At 37.2% G+C, this 23,553-nt stretch overlaps 2 protein-coding genes across 2 annotated transcripts; one reads left to right on the top strand and one right to left on the bottom strand.

The window, feature by feature from the left end:
- Nucleotides 1-980: 980 nt before the first annotated feature.
- On the bottom strand, nucleotides 981-12,001 carry LOC139134918 (succinate-semialdehyde dehydrogenase, mitochondrial-like). The gene is made up of 10 exons (XM_070702014.1): nucleotides 11,828-12,001; nucleotides 8,633-8,937; nucleotides 7,696-7,779; nucleotides 6,545-6,715; nucleotides 5,999-6,115; nucleotides 5,425-5,568; nucleotides 4,669-4,812; nucleotides 3,423-3,578; nucleotides 2,962-3,131; nucleotides 981-2,560 (listed from the first exon to the last, which is right to left on the bottom strand). The coding sequence occupies exons 2-10, from the start codon at nucleotides 8,915-8,917 to the stop codon at nucleotides 2,296-2,298; spliced, it is 1,536 nt and encodes a 511-aa protein (XP_070558115.1). The 5' UTR covers nucleotides 8,918-8,937; nucleotides 11,828-12,001; the 3' UTR covers nucleotides 981-2,295.
- Nucleotides 11,954-20,317, top strand: LOC139134921 (general transcription factor 3C polypeptide 6-like). The gene is made up of 5 exons (XM_070702017.1): nucleotides 11,954-12,093; nucleotides 15,050-15,130; nucleotides 15,621-15,732; nucleotides 16,473-16,577; nucleotides 19,956-20,317. The coding sequence occupies exons 1-5, from the start codon at nucleotides 12,034-12,036 to the stop codon at nucleotides 20,165-20,167; spliced, it is 570 nt and encodes a 189-aa protein (XP_070558118.1). The 5' UTR covers nucleotides 11,954-12,033; the 3' UTR covers nucleotides 20,168-20,317.
- Nucleotides 20,318-23,553: the final 3,236 nt, after the last annotated feature.

The following is a 23,553-nucleotide window of genomic DNA, read 5'->3' as shown; positions in this document are numbered from 1 at the left end:
TCTGTGTGTTTTGGTTTTCATACGCAATGCAAAATCTGGTCCAGCTTTGGTCTTCTAGGTTTGACTTCAAATGTTTTGCTTGAACAATCATTACACACACTCTAAATTTACCTCAAAAGTTGTTCTATTGCATTTTCTGTTCTGACAGATTTGCATTGTGTTGTCTATTGTTAGCTGTCATGGACCCACAAAATGCTGTAATCGTACAGTTGCTCTGCAACAAACGTAGCAAGCCAAATATCATAAAGAAACATGACATACAGCATTGATATTGATGGTGAAGTTATTGACTGCTTTTAGTATAAAGATAATGATCATCAAGACATTAGATATCCTCTCGAAACTTAAAATATTAAATATTATGTAAACCATGTGCTAACTTCCTTCAGTTATCTGTCATTCCCAATATCATAACTGAATTTTCATTTCCAATAATACATCACTGTTATGAAGCGTTACAGCTGTCAGGGAATAATGAGGTGCAAGTTGATCAAGTGCTAACTTTAGTCTGGTTCCCTGCCCCCTTAATTTTACGAAAAGGGTCAGGTATGCACCATTCTGTTCACGGCACTGATTGGACGACACTATGGAACATGTCGATTGGCTAAGGGGAGCACCTGCGTCTGCTGCGTCAGCTGCAGTGTTATATGTTATTTCAAATTTCAAAAACAAACAAAAACTGACTCGATTCTGTCATTCGGATGAAGTACGTTCTTTCACAAATATATCACCTCGCGACGTTTTGCACAATGAAACACATTGATTTTCGAAGACTTGTGCAATCTTCATGTAAGTGCCCCTCCTACTTTGTTGCTGAGTTACTGTCAAGGGCGCAGTCATTTCGAACATTCCAGCCTGACATCACGCGCCACGCGCATCCGCCATTTAGCCCAAAATCTGGGCAAAATGGCTGCCGCATACCTGACCCTTTTCGTGAGTGTAGCGCAGCCAGCGGTAGAAAGGGGGCAGGGAACTAGACTAGTGCTAATGTCTTCTTTAATTCTATTGTGTCCAAACAAAGGTCATCACCATGGCAATAACAGGTGGCAGTCAATTAATCCTGATGACTACAAGGCTTTCCTCTTTTAAGATGTTTTAATTTCCAAATAATCAAGTGAGTCAAAATGAATAAAAAATTGTGCGAGCTTTGTGACCTTAACATGGTGCACTTTAAAGAGTTGTTGTGTTGGTAGGATGGATGCGAATCAAGGTGCCAACTGCAAAAATTTGATACTGTGTAAAGATTAGTTATCTCTTAGTCATGTGTTATTGATTTGTAGTCTAATATTTTGTGGATAAGTTTTCAATAAACTGAAAGCTTTGTTTATCTGAAAAATTGTCTATGTTTATCAGCATGTAATAAAATAAAAATAACTTTGCTGTACAGAAATACAATAATGGCAGCTGTTTTGAAAATATATTGAATTGTTCAAATAGGAGTTGTAAACTCCCTTTAGTATTTTGATGATATTCCATAATTTATATGCTTACCATTTAAAACAGTATGAACAGACCCATGGTAATCCAAATGCCACTTTGTGGACTTTACCGCATTTTCCCTTCCAAGAACTCGGCCCAGGTGACATGACATTTGTGATGGTTGTGTTTCGTGTGTCATATCATATCTTTGGTGATAGAAAGCACCTATTGACTACTAGTATTTTATTTCAACTGCCTCGGTTGTCCAAAATGTATTACAAAAGCCAAAGATATTGCTAGGATATGGCATTGACAATGACTTCTTTTAGAGTTTTTCACACCTGTTTCACCACAACTACATCATTGAAAAGGACTTGCTTTACATTGAAACTAAATACACTAGATTTTTGTTTTTCTCTCCAAAGTGCAGCAACAATATACATTGTCTCAAATTTTTAGCAGTATCTAATAAATGTCGCACACTTTCACCATATAGTATTTACATTTATATGAGCAAATTTCACTAGTATTATCACAGTTGTTTACATAATAAGAAAAAATATTTTGCCAAAAGAATTCTAGAACCATTTCATTAGCTCTCTAACCTGAATTTAAGAATAATTATTTGTTTCTCTTAAAGTTGGAACAATGTGAAATGAGAAAATATTGCATACTCAACATGAGCTTGTACACTGGCAGTAATGACACAAACTTACATTTTGAGTCATTTTCAATAATGACAAGGTGATAGCTGATTGGTCAATCACTTCCACCAATCAAATTCACTCTATTCTGCATTTTGAAGACATGATTATGTGCACATCATTCTTGCATTAATCTCTACTCATAGTTGGTAACTACACAACATACACCATATTACAAGTTGCCAAAACACAGATTTTTCAAATTCAGATATTCATCTATTCCATATCTGGATCCTTCCCTTCCAAGTCCCGACTCTTTGACCCCACCAAATGGAGCAACTTCTGAGGATATTAAACCGTCATTAATGCCCACCATTCCAACTTCTAGTTCTTCAGCAACCCTCCAGATTTGAGAAATGTCATTTGAAAAGAAATATCCAGCCAAACCAACTCTTGTACCATTGGCAATTGCTAAAGCTTCCTCTTCTGTATCAAATCTATAAAATTAAATCACAAAAACAAGAATTCACAATGAAGACACATTTATCATACTTTTCATGATGGTGGTAAAGGTCACATGCTTTCCGGTAAGATGCAGAAAAATGAAATATTGCAATGATCAATATAATGGTATGTTGCATAATTTGCCAATTCGAATCGGTCAATAACGATAGACTTGTATCGGCACAGATTTTTTTAACAATTTACTGTTTCTTTTAAACAGGTGTGGAAATTGAAATTGTATGCCAAGATATTAATTTTATGTAAAGAAAATCTTTCGTAGTTCACGGTTAAATCTGGTTTGGCATCAAAGCACATGAAGAAAATATATCTCTCTGGCCAATGAACAGCGATAGAAATTATCCTCTTCTTTCTGGGACGTCTGTTGTATACGTACTTGACTACTGGAGCTAAGGGTCCAAACGTTTCTTCTCTGCAAGCCAACATATCTTCGCTCACTCCTGTCATCACGGTTGGTTGGAAAAATGAGCCACCCAGTTGATGTCTTTGTCCTCCACAGACTACCTTGGCTCCCATGGAAACAGCATCATCAATGTGTGACTCTACCTGAGATAAAAAAATGTTAGATATACTGTTTAACAAGACTTCATAAATTTAGTGATAAGAAAGACATTGCATATGGCTCAAGTTCCAATACTAATATTTTCACATTAAATGCAATGTTAAAAAAAAATGCATCTCATAAAAAATAAAGTTGCTCCTGATTATGATCTAAAGTTTGTAGCAAATGTAACTTGCATCATTATTTATGAACTCTTTCTGTTGCTTAGTTGAAGCACCATCCATCAGATAAATATGGAATTTTTCAAATATGTACAGAGTAATAGGTAAAATCACCTTTTCAACTGCTCTAACATTTATGAGTGGTCCTTGCGTTGTGTCAGAGTCAAAACCATCACCAACCACAAGTTTTCTCACAGCTTTGGAGAACTTGTCCACGAACTCATCATGGATGCCACTCTGTACCAACAGTCGATTTGCACATACACATGTCTGAGTAACAGAAAATAAAAAGTCATTCACATTGAAGGCATCAAATGACATCATCACAGATCTTGAGTTACGTCCCAATGTAATGCTATGGGTGACAGCGCCCTCACACAATGCAGCATTTTTCCATATCCTTCACCAGCATAGCTAACCACATTCCAATGAGGTAGTCCATCTCAAGACTACTTTTAGTTTTTTACAAAGTTTACAAGTACTCAATGTCCCTAGTTCTGAAGTTGTTTTCTGCATTTTAAAAGTTTTACTTGGTGATATTTTAGATAAAATCTCAAGTATTCAAACAGATGACTTTATTTGTTTGAGCTGCACTTAGAGTCACAGTTGAATGCAAGATAATTTTAATAGTAATTTTCCATTCGGGATACAGATACAATATTTTTCAGCCCTGGTAAGTATCTTGGTGCCTTCAGTTGTTTAGCAAAAGGGCCTGACCTTGAGAGGGGCCTTCAACAATACAGCTTCAATTGACGAAATACTTCTAGAACTCTATAAATCAACCTGATAGCTGAACAAACATTAAAAATGAGACAAAGATGACTGGTAACATCCATTATTCTTTTCAAACAATAGGGGAGATTCATCTTTGATTTTCTTTATTTGGACTTTTTTGGACAATGAAGATTCAACAGTTTAATGTCACAAATACGATGTCTTCCACGTATAATTGATCATTCTAGGTATTATAAAACCAGAAAAATGTACCATCTGATGTAATAAAGAATATACATGGCTGATTTTTGACAAAATCTGATATGATTCACCATCATCCTTAATCTGACAATCTGGAAATTTTCTCAAGGAAAACCATAGCATTTTTTGTAAATGAATTTTACATAATTGAAATCGACAAATAAATAAATAAATAAATCTACCAAACTAACACATGTTGTATGTTGATATTGATTAACTTAATCTCAGTAAATTTCCTTTTCTCAAATCATACTGTCTTATTTTTGTAATCATCTTTTTTGTAATCATCAGCTTTACTTCTGAAGATGAAATGCATTTGCACTGCACTAGTTCTTTTTTGCATATGCAGTGTAATGTGGGTCATCTTGATGACTAATTGGCTCACCTGACCGGATGCTCTAAATTTCGATGCCATGGCTCCTTGTACGGCTAAATCTACATTGGCTGAATCGAAGACTATGAATGCAGCATTTCCTCCCAGTTCCATAGACACTCTCTTCACAGTTCCTGCTGACTGTTCTAGAAGAATCTGGTGACCACAAATGTAGGAATTACTTGGAGTTGGTACAATGTCAACAATTCACTTTATCAGAATTAATGCTGGTTTATAAGTCATTTCCAACTTCCTAACAGTATAACACAACTTCTGTATGAAGCATATAATACCAGTTGCAGGTTGTGTGCTCCTTTTGTATTCAAGACCTTTGCTGTTGCCAAGATTGAGTCGTCAATGATTCAAAAAGCCAAGAAATTCCAATACGTCTACCAAGTGTACACGGCATACTGTAGGTATCTTCCAAACAATTTCCTGATTCAATGAAGTTTTCTTTGACGCTACTTTGACAGAACATAGACAGTAGAGTTACCCCCTCTACTGTCTATGGACAGAAGTTTTGTCTCAACATACTTGTCAACAAGAGAGTTTCTTTGTGGGTACAGGACAATGGGTTCTCATTACGTTTTGTAAGTATTGATAAATTTATGACAGATATTTAAGCAGAAATCTAGTTAAAAAATCAAGCAAAAATTAAGTCTGTTCTTTTGTGATGTTGCATGTAACATTTGTCAATACAAAAGAACATTATGCAAGTATCTATTTGGAAAGCAGTTGGCTTAATTTACAATGATAGATCTTACCTACCTTGCCAGTTGTAGTAGAGCCAGTGAATGATAATTTGGAGATCAACGGATCTTGACACAATAGCTTACCAACAGCTGATGCATTCTTCCTGGAACATGTGACAACATTGATAACACCTGCTGGAATACCAGCTCTGTCTGCTAGCTGTGAAAAATAGTACAAATGATATGAACACTTCTGTTAGTGTTCGACCACCTTTCAATGGATTTGTAGCAACATTTCACACAGTTGTGCTGTAGGTTTGCTTGATGTCATAACTGCTGTTAAATTATTGAGATCCTCTTATGAAGTATTGTTCACATTTCATGACAGTCATTTTCGTCCTTTTGACTCCTGTTCATTTGATGACAAGATGCTGAAAACAATGCCACTAAAATCATCTCATTTTACTTGACATTGACTTGAAAGCAAAAGTTGGACAGTTTAGAAAGCTAAAACGGTCAGTCGGTTGAGCAACTTTCTGCAATGTGACAGTATCAAAGCAAGTTGGCATCAAGTGGATGGTAAGAATTCATTTTATTTGATGTGATTAGACATAGTTTTAGCAATAATTTACCAAATGCTATTTAGTTACCTCACACAGGGCAAGGGCTGAATAGGGCGTGTCTTCAGCTGGTTTCACTACAGTAGTACATCCTGCTGCCAGAGCTGCTCCAACTTTCCTGGTTATCATTGCACTGGGAAAGTTCCACTGGGAAAAAACAGAGTATAAGCTGTGAGCTGAATATGTGTAAATAAGTGGATAGTGCCCCCGGCATTGGGTCAGCTTTTTGCTCAGTGCAAGCTAGACTTCATAAACTTCCACATCTGTCAAGTGAAAGCCAGATTTCAGGTTGCGTAAGGAAGGATACTTGTTTGCAATGAATCATGGTACATACCTATTCTTTGGTCACATGTTTGGTGACAGTACCAGTGAGATGTCCACAAACAGGGAGAATAGATGAGACATAATTATTATACAGCTTTTGTGATGTAGAACGTACTGGTAAACTGCATCTTGTAGATATGATTAGGTTTCATTTTATACAACACTGACCACAAGTTAATCTCAACGCAGTTTGAGACATGACTTCAATAAGACATGATGACTTTGTAAACACTGCCACCACAGGAAACTTACCGGAGTGATCATAGCAGCTACTCCTACAGGCTGTTTGATGACGACAAGCCTCTTGTTTCCAGTCGGAGCTGGAATCACATCTCCATAGCAACGTTTAGCTTCTTCAGCAAACCATTGCAGAAATGAAGCCCCATAGGCAATTTCTCCCATTGCTTCAACCAATGGCTTGCCCTGGGTAGAAAGAAAAATTTAAAGTGTCAAAAATCAGCCAGATTGGTAAAAATGATCAACTGAAATTGTATACTTTTCTGTAGAAACAGTAAGAAATATACTCCATCTGCCTCACACAGTGATTTGACTTTAAAGTACCAATATACTCCATTATTATACATCCGCGTCTGTAACCTATGGAGTTTTGTCATACAGTAACTTTTGGTATCAGAAGGCGTCCAATAAGTTTGACACGGAGTACAATAACTTTAGGTGTTATTGGACGCTATTTGATCTTTGACCTCAAAACACCTTTACGTCAACACGGAGACAAAAGAAGAGAAAATTTCACATTTTTTATAAAAATATATACTTCTTAGCATTCAGTACTTCCCAAATATCAAATCGTTGTCCATCTAAAACCTGTGAATTTGAGTGAAATTATGCTGCTGACGTACAATTTCTACTGTGTGCACTGATAGCGCGGGTTGAAATTTCGTTCTGCGCGCTTGGCGGACACGCTCAATGCATTCCCAGTCTGCTTGTGAACACTCAGTACAGTGCGCGACAAGCATCCATAAGACGCCTTAATTTCGACTTTTGTTCTTGTAAAGTTGGATTAAAAAGGTGTAAAACAATAAGGTTACGCGTCTCTGAAAATACCTCCGCTGCACGATGTACTCGGACATAAATCCCGGTATTTTGGGAATAACCTTATATCACAAAAGTTTACTTCTCACAATGCATGTGTAATTGTGGAAACATAGTGAACAGTTACCACCTTTCAATCATAGAAAATGGATGTTTGATTTTTTAATAAGGTTGAGGATAACAATGATTCTCTCTACAATCATTCTCACTAGATTACAGAAAGACTTATGGATAACTAACTCATGATGAACATTGATGAAGTTCCATATAAATTCACATGCAGTTGTAAATCAATGTTAAATATGACCATTTGAATAAGACTATTGATTAAAGGGCATCATTATGCTTACCATTTCAGCCGTCAATAATTTTGCTAATTCTTCTTGATTATCCATGATTAGTTTGTACCATTTGAGGAGCAAATCATGCCTTTCCTGTCAACAGAAGAGAAAGAAGAATTTCAGTTATTCATTCAGGTTGGGACGCCCTCTAGTGGTGACATATGAAATTTTCTTGTAAAGTTGCACCCGTTTGATATGAAGAGCCGCTTGGTGCTACTCATACTATAGATATGAATTCACAATTCCATTTTCTGACGATAGAAAGGTTGTGTTTTCACTCAGCATCAGAATCCAAGAAATGGTAACGTTGTCTGCAAAGGGATTAGATTACTGGTCCTACAAATCTTGTAAGAAGAACAGTGTGAATCACCAATTGCTTGCTTGAACCAATTGCTTGCAAGGGAAAAACAGTACATCAAACCAGTTAGCAAAGCAACGGTAGAATAATGAATGAATACAGGATGTACATTATCTTGTACGGTATGCAGGTTCGCAATATGCAGGTCAATTGGTTTTACTGTGATGCTGTATAATACTGTAGAAATAGAAAACACTAAATGCTCAACAGACAGGCTTGCCCTCAGAACTTATTGAAAATTGCAAGTTTAGGATCATGATTTTCACTTCATAAAGAAATTGTGGTAGTATTAAAATTATAAACTTTGCAAAATGTGGAAACATTTTTAAACTTGATCTTCTCAAGTTAATTTATCAACAAAGCCTGCCTTTAATATGTGAAATGTCTATCAAGAGACAATTTTTTAGGAAAGGGTGGTATTGTGACTGCTTGTATTCTCCTTCCTCTCATTCCTCTTTCCTCTTCAATTCTACTAGGGATAATTGCAGTATGGAAACAAATGTCAATATCATATTCAAACATTGTTCGGTAGTCAAAGCTTAAAATCTAGCATTTTCTCAGTTTTACAGACTCATTGAGCATAATCACCTTTGCAGTTGTTTTCTTCCAAGTCTTAAATGCAGTGTGAGCTTTAGTAATTGCTGTCTGGACATCAGAGGTTTCCATATCTGGCACAATTCCGATTTCAATTCCATTGGCAGGGTTGAGTACTGGAAAAGTTGCTCCACTACTCGCAGGCACCCATGCTCCTCCAATGTAAGCCTTGTCTGGCAGAAAGTTTCCATAGCAACATTTTTGGGATCTCAATATTTTGCGGGAAGATTGAACAAGCAATTGATGAGCTAAAGCTGTACTTCTTCTGATGGCAGCCATATTGTAGGGGTTTTGAGCTTCTGAATAAAGGAAGGAAGAAAGGAAAAATGTAATTTCTTACGCTACTTTCTTAAAAGAACATTGAAGACCCATTTGTCACTTGTATGCTTATTTGTCTACCTGTCTCCACTGTTGTGAATGCCAATTCTGTCTTGTGATCTTATTCTGAAAATCCCACTCTCTGATGCATTATTCATTCCATCATTCATTCCTTCTTTCATTCATTCCTTCATTCATTTATTGCTATTAATGCACAAAATATACATCAATAACTTATAATTATCCAAAGTTCACAGCACGATGCTGAAATGGCAATTTTGGAGTCCAAAAAATAGCTTTTTGCTTGTCAAGTTTGGCTCCAACTCATAAACTATTTTGTATATATTACAATAATGAGGGCTAATTGTTTCATTACATATTAAATTTAAAACATACACAAAGAAAAGAAAGGATACATGAGCAGCATGATCATGTCTTTAAGAAATTGCCAAGCCATTATGGTGGATAAATTACATTTCATCAACAAGATATTGTCTCAGACCTTTCCTGACATTGCTGCAATCTATTATACATGTTGATGAGCATAATATTATGCCATTAATTGATGGCGCAAATAAAGTGATCTGATTGGTGGAGACATAAAAAATAACTGTGTTATATTTTTTATATGGCATGGCTGTAACACATGAGAGCTCTTATCTGGAGAAAATTTCCTTTTTTTTAAATTTCACGCTAAAATTTCCGTATACTTATATGATATAGTGGCGATAAACCACCCCAGCAATGGATTTATCTGGAGAAAATTTCCTTTTTTTTAAATTTCACGCTAAAATTTCCGTATACTTATATGATATAGTGGCGATAAACCACCCCAGCAATGGATATATGTGGTATTCTGTTGCTGGGTGTGGTCTATTACTTAATAGCTCTGTTCACGGTTACAAGTTTGTAACTAAATATCGCTGTATGCACATGACATTGAACGCTGCTGCTAGTTGAAATGTGGACAAATTTTATTAATGTTTTTATTCATGTTTTTATTAATGTTTTTGCAGATTGTACACTCAGTTGTGAATGTCTTGATTGTTACACTAGCAGTCACCGACTAAGATATATTTTCATCTTTCTTGCATGCGTAATTTTCAAAAGCGTAATCTAAAAATGCAGACAAATATTTATTTTTGCATGTTAATGAGAGAACAATGACATCAACTGTGAACAGCGGCCCTATTTGATGGCTTTACCAACGATGATGTGTATCCATTTGGTGAAATTCAAGGTACTACAGAGCAGAAAGGAAGCTCAACCCTGATAAATTCCCCAAACAATTTTATTGAAAATATTCATATTTCATAATTATGTGATGTTTCTTGGACTGTTTATGCCTTGTGAGTGTGTGCTCATACTAGGACTAAAGTTTCAATCATTGGAATCATGGCATTCTAGCACTATGATAAACAAGTGGGGACTATGTCATCATTATTAAAACACTAGGCCCGTCCGTAGGTTCAATATACTGTCAATTGCCAGGTGGAAACCCGAGTTCCTCCCATACCAGAGTCACTTTAAATTGTTTCATTCAATAAGTATACCTATGCTATGTTATGGTTCTGAATTCTGGGGCTACCGGTACTATGATGTCATCGAAAAGGTCCACAGAATATGGTGCAGACAATTTCTTGGGTTCCCAGCCATACATCAAACGAAACAGTGGTTGGAGAAAGTGGCCGCCTGCCTGTTTTCTTTTACACGCTTCAGCGATGTATACGTTACTGGGTTAAGAAATGCCACATGAACGTCTGCCAAAACAAGCTTCCATCATGCTGTACAACATAGATAACTTTGGACGACATATTGGGCGATTTCTATTAAGCATATTATTTATTCGTATGGGTTTGGACACGTGTGGCTATCCAAGAAGTAGGTAGCAAGGAGATGTTTTAGTCAGCTTTAAAACTTAGAATCTCTGATATTCTCAAACAACAATGGAAAGCCAATCTTATCGACAAACCAGAATTAAGAACATACCGATGTTTTAAGAGTATACTTGAACCAGAAAAATATTTATTATTCAACTGTAACTGGAGGGTAATTCAAATGTTTGCTCGTTTTCGATGCTCTGTACTCCCTCTAGCTATAGAAGAAGGAAGACGTAGGAACATTGATTCGTCAGCCAGACTATGTAATTTTTGTAAAAAAGGTGACGTCGAAGATGAATATCATTTTCTTTTAGTGTGCCCCCTTTATGAAGAGTTACGGAAAAAATACCTACCTATTACAATCAGTCAAGAACCGAATTTTTGTAAATTCCAGTCTGTAATGAGTACGACAAATGCGGAATTGACTTTGAACATCTGTTATTTTGTATACAATGCTTTTAAAGTCAGAAAGGAATTTACCTGTATATCTTAATTACAACAGTCTGCCTTTGATTATTTTTCTTTGTTTGCAGAAAAGATTAGCAAACTAAAGACATTTACCTCTGTATGTACATTTTTTGTAATTTAGTATCTGATGTACCCCTTTGCAAATGGCCGGAGGCCTTGAAGCAAATAAAATTCTCACCAATTGGTGGGTATTCATTCATTCACTATGATAAACACACAATTAATGAAATATAGGAGACCTAAACAAAACATATATCACATGTACTTCAATCTGACTGTTAAGTAGCAGAGGTTTACAGAACCGAAAACATAATCAGGTTGATTATAGACCAGATATAATAAAATAAAGCTAAATCTGGACACAAATGAACATGCCAATGGGTACACATAAAATCTAAGGAAAGGCTTCTGCATAAATTAGCGTAAGGTCGGGGAGGGCCAGGGCACGAAACACAAACTGGTGGTTTACAAGTTGAGCGGCATTCCCGGCCCCCATATAAAACAATGATGACAGTCCTCTTACCTCACCAGGTGCCCCTGCACAACTATTTTCTCTTCCTTCTTTCTTGTTCAGGTGTTGCTGGATGTGTATTTGTGCATTTAATTCGGCCAGTATCTAGCAGCTAATATATATCAGCTGGCACACTGGGGCAGCTGAGCACGGAGCAGAGCGAATCTGAAGGAAGGCCGCCCTCACTTCTGAACTCTGACCTTTTTTAGACAATCAATATGGCGACGGCCATGTCTACAGACGACAACAGTTCGAGCGACGGCGAATGGGAAGTTGAGGTTAAGTTAATCATGTATTTCGTCTTTCCCTATGTACCAGTTTGTTTCAGTTCAGTAACAGGGTACGGTAACGGGGAAAGTAATGTTTTGTTAAAAGGCAACATACTGTGTACAAAAAGCTGTATTGCTGATGTTGCGGTCTCTCCACACACACACACGGTCTACACAAGCCATGTGCCATACGTAGCCCTCGCATCGCATCGGGCCTCGCATCACAGTCGTTTGGTGGGCTATTCAGCTCTGGGACTATTCGCCCCATAGACGAGTGTACAGAAGCGAGAAACACCTGAGGTGTTTCTCGCTTCTGTACACTGAGGTGTTTCTCGCTTCTGTACACTCGTCTATGGGGCGAATAGTCCCAGAGCTGAATAGCCGGTTTCTGGACGTTTCGGCACCAAGTCGTTTCGGCCCAAGACGTTTCGGCCTCCAAATTTCAGGCCCCAAGTCGTTTCGGCACCGCGACCCAAGACGTTTCGGCACCGCTGAAGGCTACCAGTGGGAACTAGTGCTGGAGCGTAATGTTGCAAATCAAAGTACTAAAAAGACTGTCAACTAACTTTTACATGCTTTAATCTTTGTGAGAACATGGGAAGAGACCGTAAGAAAAAACTTCATATCATTTTCAAATCTGTGACACAAGTTTATCGATATCAATAGCCGCCGACACGGCAAAAGTTTAAAAGCAGTGACGAAACAGCACGGCAAAATTCAAACAAAATGCACATAAAAGTACTGGTCAGAACGCAAAGGTCACGCTTACGAATATGAAGGATCAGTCAATTACTAAATAGTTTGAAAAAAAATCGAAACACGGATGCCAAAACGTCTTGGGTTGCGGTGCCGAAGTGACTTGGGGCCGGAAATTGGGAGGCCGAAACGTCTTGGGCCGAAACGACTTGGTGCCGAAACGACCAGTTACCGAATAGCCCACCAAACGACTGTGCTCGCATGCAATGCAGTGGCACTCGTATGAGTTGTGGCTGCACGCGCGTTTGAGTTGTCTCACCTGTGCTACTGTGCTTACTCAATTGCATTGCGTCAAGGAGTAGGCCCGCGCGTCCCAAACACAAAAACCAATGTGGTAGTATCGTGCCCGTTGAAGCAATGCATGCATGCAGTGCTCACAATTTGGGCAGTGTATGCCTGGAGCATGGTGGGTACTTCATGCTCATCCACTGTGGAGGGACTTGCCTCATTGTGCATATGGGTATTCCCCGCTGTATGACGGAGTAAAAACAGGGAGAGTCGGGGTCCCTCCACAAATTTGTGGACGACCTAGCTCTGCATAGCAGGGCTGTGTGTTACCGGCGTTATACGACCTCCCACCACATGGGAGGCCGTATAACGCCGGTAACACACAGCTCTGCCATGCAGAGCTAGGTATAACTCAGATCTCCCAGTCCCAGTACAATGGCATAATCATGAACTTTAAACCGAAGAATTCAAAACAATACTGAACGCGATGAAACATGAAGTGACATGTACTATATTAATGATATGTTGTGCTGCCTGTGAGCTAACAATATTGTCAATTGATTGAGTACTGACCTCAGAGAATATGAAAGCTGGCCTTCTCAGTTGATACGCATGTACGCATGCTAATATCTCTTAACACGTGAGGTCAAAGGACAAGTTACGGGAAGTCACAAACTGATGATGTATAACGCCGGTAACACACAGCCCTGCCATGCAGAGCTATGGACGACCGTGCAATGATGTAACCTGCAACTGTACGGGACACACTCATTTAGCACTTGAGCTTACAGGGTCACTCCATGCATGAAGCTGCTGCAAATCCATTTGTAATAAGTGAACAATTAAGGTTCCCCCCATTGCTGCATGCATTGGAATAAATCTATGGAAGGTACCCTTTTTGACCAAATAACTTCACATGGCTGGCAAAATCCACAATTATGGATGACACTACAGATAGACTGTCTTTACTGCTGGGCCTAGCACTAGCAGGTAAGATCTGGCCAGTAGTGTTGGACTGCACAGCTGGAGTTGGTGGTCCCTATTCCTATTCAAAGTACGGATAGTGGGCTGTAGACAAAATTGAAATGGTACTCCTCAAAACAAGCTTACAATGCTATACAACAGAGGCCCATACATATTTAAAGATGTGCAATCTTCAGAAAGGCAAAATAAGGTGGCTTGCCAAACTGTTAGGAAGTCCCAATTTCATGTATTATCCAGCAAATTCATAAAATAAATGACCTCTTAAATGGGCATACCATGACTAGGGCCCACTAGGGGTGATTCCATCGTTTGTGTTGAAGACCATTTCATGGGTCCTCTAAATAGAAAAAAAAGTGTAAATATCTAAAGTTTAATTCTGATACAATCAAGAGTGAACTATGTGCCTGCAGAGTCCCTTCACTATGCATGTAGCATTTTCAAAAAACTTGTCTGTGAATTTCCCATTCAAATCTTCTTCGTTAGTTATTGCCACCAATCATCAAATTTAAGGATTATTACCTTGACTTAAGTTATTCACACATCTCATAAAACAAAAGACTGACAGGAATGAAACGCACATGGCCCGATATCCAGAAATATGCATTTTTCAAAGTCTTTAGAGTGTGCACTTGTTACTTGAAAATATATTTGGAAAATTAAATCCTGTACATTTATGGGAATAAAACAATTAGTCAAAACATAAATAGATTAATCGCTTGAAAAACCCTGCTTTTTCCAATTTTAAAAAGATCTGCCTATGCCATGTATAAATTAATTGCATGATATTGTAATGTTGTCTATTCAGATGTTTGCTACTTTTATTTCCATATAATACTTGTGCACAAAAATTGAGAATTTGTAGTTTCAAATCAATAATTAGTTTTCTATTTCCGTAGGTTTCAATAATCTTACCAAAGTTAGTGAAAATTCAAAGTATTAGATCGTTGTATTGAGTCAGAGTTGATAGATAGATATCTTTCTGTTTGTCATCTAACAGGAGCAGCTGGTTTTAGTGGAGTTGTCGGGTATTATTGACACCGACTTTCTATCAAAGGAGAAAAAAGAGTGCAAAATTTTGGTAAGCATGTGTTTTACAGAATCTTTTCAGGACATTATAACTACAATATCAAAGTACTGAGTTGAACCATGAGGAGAAACCTGTAGATGCAGCCATCTAAGTAATCTGAGGACATATGTATACTCAACAAACTACACTTGACAGAAGACACTCAGGAAACATGTAAGACTAAGTCATCAAATTATCCAGACCATCATTTATACACACAAGAGCTAAAACTGATCGTAGAGATGTCCTCAGTCTTTCTATATTGCATGGCTAATGTAGTTGCTGCCCTTGCCTTCCAACTAAAAGGAGACAAGAAAACACAACAATGCCTACATCTGATTTTAATGACATTTATAGGAGCCTTACTCATGTGCATCCCGGTGATTGTCTGTTAAGTTTAGTATTAAAATTAGAATAACTGACCTAGCTCCAGTCACTTTTTCCAAAGCTTTGTGAATTTTATGGTGATGATTTGTCCACATACATTTATTGGATTGTTTAGGGTATAGAGACAGACCAGCCAGTGTTGCAGCTAGACCGCCATGTATTTACAGGGGAGTACAAAGACACCATAGGAACTGCTGTAATATTTGAGGAACAAGACTCTGGCACAGGTAACTTCCAAATGATTTGTATTCATTGATTTATCTGTTATTACATTCTATTGACATTTTTTAGTTCCCATGGACGCAGTCCGGCATAGACATAGATAAGGTTCTGTCCCTCCGTTCGTCCGTCTGTCAGCAGCCATTTCTCTGTCACCCCTGAGCCGATTTTCTCCAAACTATGTGCAAGGATAAAGTACTGTACCATATGCACATGAATTTATTTTGCGATACGATCCAATATGGCCGCTGAGTGGCCATTTTGTTGCAAATTTTTCATGTTTTAAAACCATAACTCAACTATCCCTAAACTGATTTTGTTCAATGTTGGTACACAGATAAAGTACTATGGCATATATATGCACGTCAATTTATTTTGCGATATGATCCAATATGGCTGCCGGGTCACCATTGTGTTGTGATTTTTTCATGTTTTTGAAGCATAACCCAACTATCCCTGAACAGATTTCGTTCAAACTTGGCACAAAGACATTGTATTGTAGTGTGATGTGCATGTCAATTAATGGTGTCAGCGGGGACTGTGTCATCTGCGATGACTTGTTGTTACAATACTAAGTGTACATGTACACTCCAAGAATAAATGCAAATGTGCACTCCATGACAAGAATGAAAATTTCTCACTAGTGGTAGTTTGGTAATGCTACTGTCATTCTTTGTGACTTTCAAAACAGATTTATGCCACATTATGTCAAATGATGTTATTGATTTTCCTGTGCTCTGCGTTTCAGCTGATGACAATCCCAAGAAGTTGAAATACTTCTGTCACACATTCAAGAAGTTACAAATGAATAGAGCCTTCCTTAGTGCCACATCAACAGACAGTGATACTGGTAGTAAGTGTGCTTCAATACATTCCACAATCTGTTGCTAAGTTCAGTAAGTTCCTAGTCAAATGTCTCACTGTTGTCCATAATCCATTGCCATGTTCGTCCTGTGACTGAAGATCACTCACAAGGTCAATTTATGTAATCATACTTCAACGAGGACAATGATCTCAACCCTTTTTTGTTGTATACACTCAAGTTCTGACTTTTATCTCAGCCTTTTTTTTGTTGTACACATACAAGTTTTGACTTTTAGTGATTGCCTTGAGTCGTTCAGTGTGCCTACTTTGACCAGTACTTTTGGTCTGGTTGCATGAAATTATCAATACCATGTTATTTGTAATACAAATACTTTGTGATAATTTTCTTTCATTTTTGATGATCATTTCCAACATGTACAGTGTAACTACTGTAGTTGTCTGAGGTTTGGTAATCTGACCACACTCATCAGTGTAGAGCAGTCTGAACAGTGACTGTTGAAGTGACCTTAGTACTTGTTAGCTCCACTGTCAGCGATGCTGAGCTTATGAAATAGGCTGATTCTCCGTCATCCATCTATTGTCCGTCAATCTGTCATCTGTCAACAATTGCCATCTCCTCTGAAACCGCAAGTCCTATTGCTTTGAAATTTGATAAGCAGTACACTTCGGGTAACCTCACTAAAAGTTTGTTCAAACCGTGACGAAATTTTAATATTTGAAATTTTGGGGCATATTTTGCTGTTTTTGGTAAAAAACTCTTCTTTGAAACTGCTTGTTCGATTGCTTTCAAAATTTACATATTGAAATTATGACGAAATCTGCAATTTTGTATTTCCAGAGCAATTTTTGCCATTTTTGGTCAAAAAATTTGATTCTCAAAATTGCTTGTCCGATAGCTCTGATATTTGGTGTAGAGGTTCCTAGGGATAATTAATATGATATATTGAAATTATGATGCAAATTGCAACTTTGTTTCGTTTTTTGGCAATTCTTGCAATTTTTTGTCAAATAATTTGATTCTCAAAAAACTACTCATCTGATGGCTTTGGCTGACATGTTCTTAGGGATGAGTGATATATTCAAATTATGATGAAATCTTCAATTGTGTATTTTTAGTTCCCACGGACACCGTCCGGGGGACTTATAGGTTGGTCATGTCCGTGCGGCCGTCCGTCCTTCGTCTGTGCGTGCGTCCGTCCGTCCGTTCACGCAGATATCTCAGCAATGCATGGAGCGATTTCATTCAACTTGGTACGAGGATCACTCCCTATGTCATACACATGCATGTCAATTTGTTTTGTGATACAATCCAATATGGCCGCCATGCGGCCATTTTATTGCAATTTTTTCATGTACAGAGCCATAACTCAGACATGTTTCAACCGATTTTATTCAAAGTTGGTACAAGGACATTGACCTATGTCGTACATATGCACATCAATTTGTTTTGTGATACGATCCAATATGGCTGCCGTGTGGCCATTTTGTTACGATTTTTTCATGTACGGAGCCATAACTCAGGCATATCTCAACCGATTTTATTCAAAGTTGGTACAAGGACATTAACCTATGTCATACACATGCACGTCAATTTGTTTCATGACATGATCCAATATGGCAGCGTGGCAACCATTTTGTTACGATTTTTTCATGTACAGACGCGTAACTCAGACATGTTTCAACCGATTTTATTCAAATTTGGTACAAGGACATTGACCTATATCGTACATATGCACAATAATTTGTTTTGTGATATGATCCAATATGGCTGCCGTGTGGCCATTTTGTTACGATTTTTTCATGTACAGAGCCATAACTCAGGCATATCTCAACCGATTTTATTCAAAGTTGGTACAAGGACATTAACCTATGTCATACACATGCACGTCAATTTGTTTCATGACATGATCCAATATGGCAGCGTGGCAGCCATTTTGTTACAATTTTTTAATGTCCTTAGCCAAAACTCAGGCAAGTCTTGACCAACTTTATTCAAACTTGGTACAAGGACATTGACCTATGTCATGCATATGCACATTGATTTGTTTTGTGATATGATCCAATATGGCCGCCATGTGGCCATTTTCTTACAATTTTTTCATGTATGAAGCCATAATTCAGACATGGTTCAACAGATTTTATTCAAAGTTGATACAAGGACATTAACCTATGTCATACATATGCACGTCAATTTGTTTCAAGATATGATCCAATATTGCCGCATAGCGGACATTTTGTTACAATTTTTTCATGTCCTAACCATAACTCAGGCACGTCTCATCCAATTTATTCAAAGTTGGTTGGCAACATCCTGGTGAGTAATTCCTAGTTGACTCATTTTCATTTAATGACCTTTTGTAATAGCGCTGTTCACGGTTACAGGTGTGTTACTAAATATAGCTGTACGCGCGCGACATCGGACACGCAGCTTGAAATGCGGAAAAATTTTATCAATGTTGCATGCGTGGCTGTTTTTGCAGCTTGTACTGTGAGTCGTGAATATGTTTTTTAGTATTCACTGTTACACTAGCAGTCGCCCACTGAGGTGTATTTTCGTCGTTCTTGCATGCGTAATTTTCAAAAGCGTAATCTAAAAATGCGGACAAATATTTATTTTTGCATATTAATGAGAGAACAGTGACGTAAACTGTGAACGGCCCTATTAGGATGGAGGCCTACCTTGGTTTTGTTTTCACCACCATGGAACTCATTCTTGGCCATTGAGCGCCATCTGTATCAAAGTAGTTTTATCACAAACCTAATTAATGAAGAGGACTCTATCTTCTCTGAGGACTTTTAATCAAAGTACCCATTAACAAGTGGGGACTGTGTCATCAACAATGACTTTTTGCAGCTATTTTTGCCATATTTTGTCAGGAAACTGAAATGAGCTATCGAAGGCTTCAACCTTCTTCATCAACACATGCCAAAAGTAGTTATTGTTTTCAGAACAAGGCAGAGCTATATCGGTTGCTAGGTTGCCAGTGTTTTAAATCCGTCAAGCAAGCATGTGTTTATATTGAATTACATGTAAGTTTGATAATTCTGTTATTTTTTGAGATTTGGCTGTGACATGACTGTAAATTCAACAACTTGCCTGCCAGGCCATTACAAATTTCAGCCTGAGCATAATTTTTAGGGAAAAAGATTACAATGACAAACTAACAATGATCACAACCAGTACTTACTCGCTCAATATGCAAGACTTTGCCAAACAAAGACCCCAAACATAGCATTAACCCTAGCTGGTCCCTGACATGGCCCTCACTACCCCAAGTTTTCATGACCGACGAGCATATTACTTAACCATGGTCCAGTTTTGTGGAGGGATTGTGACTTAACTTTTTGAAAATCTGAGTAAATGGTTCTGCTATAACACCATATCTTTTTAAAACCTCTTATTCAGGATCAACAGCAACAGCAATGACTACAGCTAAAGCTACAGCTACAGCCACAACAAGCAGTCCTGGTGATGTTGCCATGGAAACAGATGACACTGATGTACCCTCTGTGCCACTAGACATTGACAAACGGAGTCTTGTATCTCTGGTATCAGACTATGATTTTTTTCCAAAAGATACGGAAACAGATCCAGATGATGATGATACGATGTCATGACATATGATATATACATCTGATGTACATCAATTGTTTCTGACTGAAAAATCTGGAACATGCCCCAGGATTCCATTTATCACGTTGAATCAATGTTCCTTGCTTCACCTAATCCTGCCAAGTTATGAGAATAGAAATTGCATTGGTTTTTAGGCTCCCGGCAAGAAGAGGACCAAAATATTTTCTGAATATGTCAAAGGCCAGTAAGCCATAATGATGCAATGTATACATTCCTTCAGAGAAAAGTTATGCCATGTTATGTGGCATAATTATTTCCTGGATACATAAGGTCATCAGTGGGTTTCAAGGTTGTGTAAGGTCTGATCAAAGTTCTTGCCCAACATTCCCAACAAAGTCTGTCATGTTTATTTCGAAATGTGTCCGGTCAAGTTTGCAAGATACATAATTGCAGCAACTGGTCTTTCAGTGTAGCCATAATCTATCAACACTTTAAAAAATTAGTAAATCGGTTCAAAGATGCATATAATATCATAAAATACTTTGTAAAACAGATATAAGACTATTGTCATTCAGGATAAAATCATGAAATTTTTCTTAAAACAGTTACAGTCAATTGACATTTCCTGAATACGGCAAAGAGTATAACATTTGCATTTAAGTGGTTACACACTCATCATGAACCACACTGAGCAACTTACACTCTGGTCATTGTATACTGAACTACATGATTGTTGTGTTTCTCATCTCATGTAGACTGATTACAATTGAATTTTACAGTTTTTATGCCTGTAGAGTGACATTTCTGTCATGACAAAACACTGAACATTTCAGAAATGCTGCATGCTCATTCTGAGTCCACTTGAGAAGACATGGATGTCCCAGTGATGTCACTTCCAATTTGCCAGAATTATATCATCAAAATATTGACATCTTGTAATGGCTCTGTAGCTTGGATTGTTAGACAATGACAACTGACCACTTGCCATATGTCAGTCATAATTTGAGAGACATTTTTTAGACTGTTTATTATGTCATTCAAATTCAGAATGAATGCGAAATTTTCCTTCTGTCCAAAGAGATAAACTTTGATCACAGTCCCTCCATCACCACAGCAACATGACTGGTTTCTTTGTAACAAGGTCATTTTTATCAGTTAAAGTACAACGTTTTTAACGTTTTCCATACTGTTGGTATAAAACAAGGTAAAACTGGATGGCCTTTACAGACTTTAAACTTTGACATTTTTAAAGTTTTGTTTCTACTGCACTTACATGTAACAGAAGGGGTGACAAAATTATTGCCTTGAAATAACCTGAAAATGGATGTGAAGTGAACAGGAAATGAGAGTGTTCAAAGGTTTCTCTGTTTTGAAGATGACAATTTTGACACACCACAGTAAGGAAAACTTCATAGAACACATTTTTATAACACTACTAGTTACCAATTTATTGAAGTTTAACAAGTTCGCTTCTCGATGATGAGTATAAGGGCTGAGACCAATTCATATCAAGCCTTGTCCCTTGTGGTAGAGGTAATTCACACCGAAAGCTATGGGTGGTTCTAGACAGGTACTTTAGAGAATGTTCTTTGATGTATGGGGAACATGTAGGAAGTTAGAATTTTGATACTTTTGGACCATAAAAGATTTTTTTCTGCATGACCAAAAAACCAAAAAGTACATCATGCAAATTTTGCATTTGCAGCATTTCATGAGAGGTGAAAATGACAGTTTCTTGCTCTCTAGAAATGTTTTACAGAGTATTTCTGTATGCCTTGTACATATTTCATAAAACTATCAAGAAACTGCCAACAATTTATCAACAGTTTAAAGTGTTTGAATAATGACTGTTGACAGTCCTCTCTGTGTTAGAGATTTTGTTATCCTTAATAAATGAGCAATAAACAAAACTTTTTTTCTTTAACTTGTTGTTTTCTGTGTTCAGTCTTTGTCATTTCATTGCAAACCTGCCATCTAGAGATGACGCCATTGGAGAAGATTGAGAATATGTCATCTTTTTGCTTAGATAATTTCCCTTGATTCAATAACAGAAAGCAAATAATAGAATTTTGCATTAGATAGTTTCAAAGTTTGATGATTAAAAGGGCCAATTTTTCTTGATTGTAACCCCTGTGGTTATATCATCAAGATCATTTGAGGACACTGCATATAAGGCAACATATTTTGCTCAAAATCACTTTTTTTGCAAGGATTCAATTTTTAGGTAATTGTCAATAGATAATTAACAGTAGTGGTCACCTGTTACCATGACAAGCAGTTGAAAATGGTGAGAAGGAAGTGTAAATTTATGCAAATCACCAGTGATTTCCTGGTTTCTTTTTTCTGTTTTCAACACTTTCACGGAGTATAACTCCACCACTTTGGCTGAGTCAAACGTTGTAGAATTTTGCACATTTTATCCCGTAAATACTATAAAACAAACGATTTTGTTTGGCATAAAGAAGTTGCATTTGGGATGAGAGTCGTTCAATCTTGCTTGTAATGATTTTAATCACTTTTTTGAAAGGCAATCTTTCAATCCTTTCAAGGTAAGTATAAGAGTAGAACATGCAAAACAAAATTGTTATTTTCTATATAAACTCTAGTTTCAGACGAGACATAATTACGTGAAGTAGTATCCAGTTTTTAACTTAATTCATATTATTCATACCAAAACTGATTTTTTTTTACCATGAATATATATCCCCTGCATCCTTCCAGTAATCTATTTGAATATCATAGTATGAGGGGTGTTTCGTGTCATCTTGGATAAGAAATTAATTTGACAAAAGTGTGTTGGTTACCTTCATGCCACTTTCAAATATGTAAAATGATATCACTGACCAGCAGAGGTGTTTCTGAAAGTATGTGCAAAGGGCTTTGTCGGGCAATGGCAATACAATGAAATATGTATTTGGACAACAGTTGCAAATGTATGAAATTCTAAGTAAATATCATATTGGAATTTGTTAATAGTTACACAACCGGATAATTTACAAGCAAATGCATGAAATTCAATAAGAACTATTGTTTTGTTTTGTTTTGCTTTGTTTTGATTTTTGTGGTAAATTACAATTAATGGAATTTGCAACCCACAAAAACTACCATGAATTTTGCAATCAATTCTTGTCGTTTAATCTCCAAATATTCAAAACAAAAACCACAGTGAAATGATGTATCAACTGTACATACACATATTTCGTCGTCAAATCTGTAAACCCCCAAAATAACAACTTTTGCCATGTTAGCAACGTGCTATGGTCTTGTCCACAGAATGACTCAAAAATGAGCAAACTAGGAAAACCAGCGGCAATTTTTCTTCGTCGGATCGATTTACGTTTACAGTTATGTGTTTTCATCAACTTATCATACATCCCACATATACTGCAACTTGTGTTCAGGTAGCACCTTTTATTTCCAATCCATCTGT

This window comes from Ptychodera flava, chromosome 6 (genome assembly GCF_041260155.1).
Source record: "Ptychodera flava strain L36383 chromosome 6, AS_Pfla_20210202, whole genome shotgun sequence".
Lineage (NCBI taxonomy): Eukaryota > Metazoa > Hemichordata > Enteropneusta > Ptychoderidae > Ptychodera > Ptychodera flava.
The sequence above is the reverse complement of the archived record's forward strand: the minus strand, read 5'-3'. Positions and strand labels throughout refer to the sequence as shown.

Bases quoted from the DNA above. Each gene is read 5' to 3' on its own strand.
- LOC139134918 (XM_070702014.1), bottom strand. From the start codon at position 8,917: ATGGCTGCCATCAGAAGAAGTACAGCTTTAGCTCATCAATTGCTTGTT. The intron at 7,780-8,632 runs GTGATTATGCTC...TTCTGTTGACAG, and splicing joins GGAAGAAAACAACTGCAAAG to GAAAGGCATGATTTGCTCCT. The intron at 6,116-6,544 runs GTAAGTTTCCTG...GTTTTTTCCCAG, and splicing joins TAGCTGCTATGATCACTCCG to TGGAACTTTCCCAGTGCAAT.
- LOC139134921 (XM_070702017.1), top strand. From the start codon at position 12,034: ATGGCGACGGCCATGTCTACAGACGACAACAGTTCGAGCGACGGCGAA. The intron at 15,131-15,620 runs GTAAGCATGTGT...TGGATTGTTTAG, and splicing joins AAAAAGAGTGCAAAATTTTG to GGTATAGAGACAGACCAGCC. The intron at 15,733-16,472 runs GTAACTTCCAAA...TCTGCGTTTCAG, and splicing joins GGAACAAGACTCTGGCACAG to CTGATGACAATCCCAAGAAG.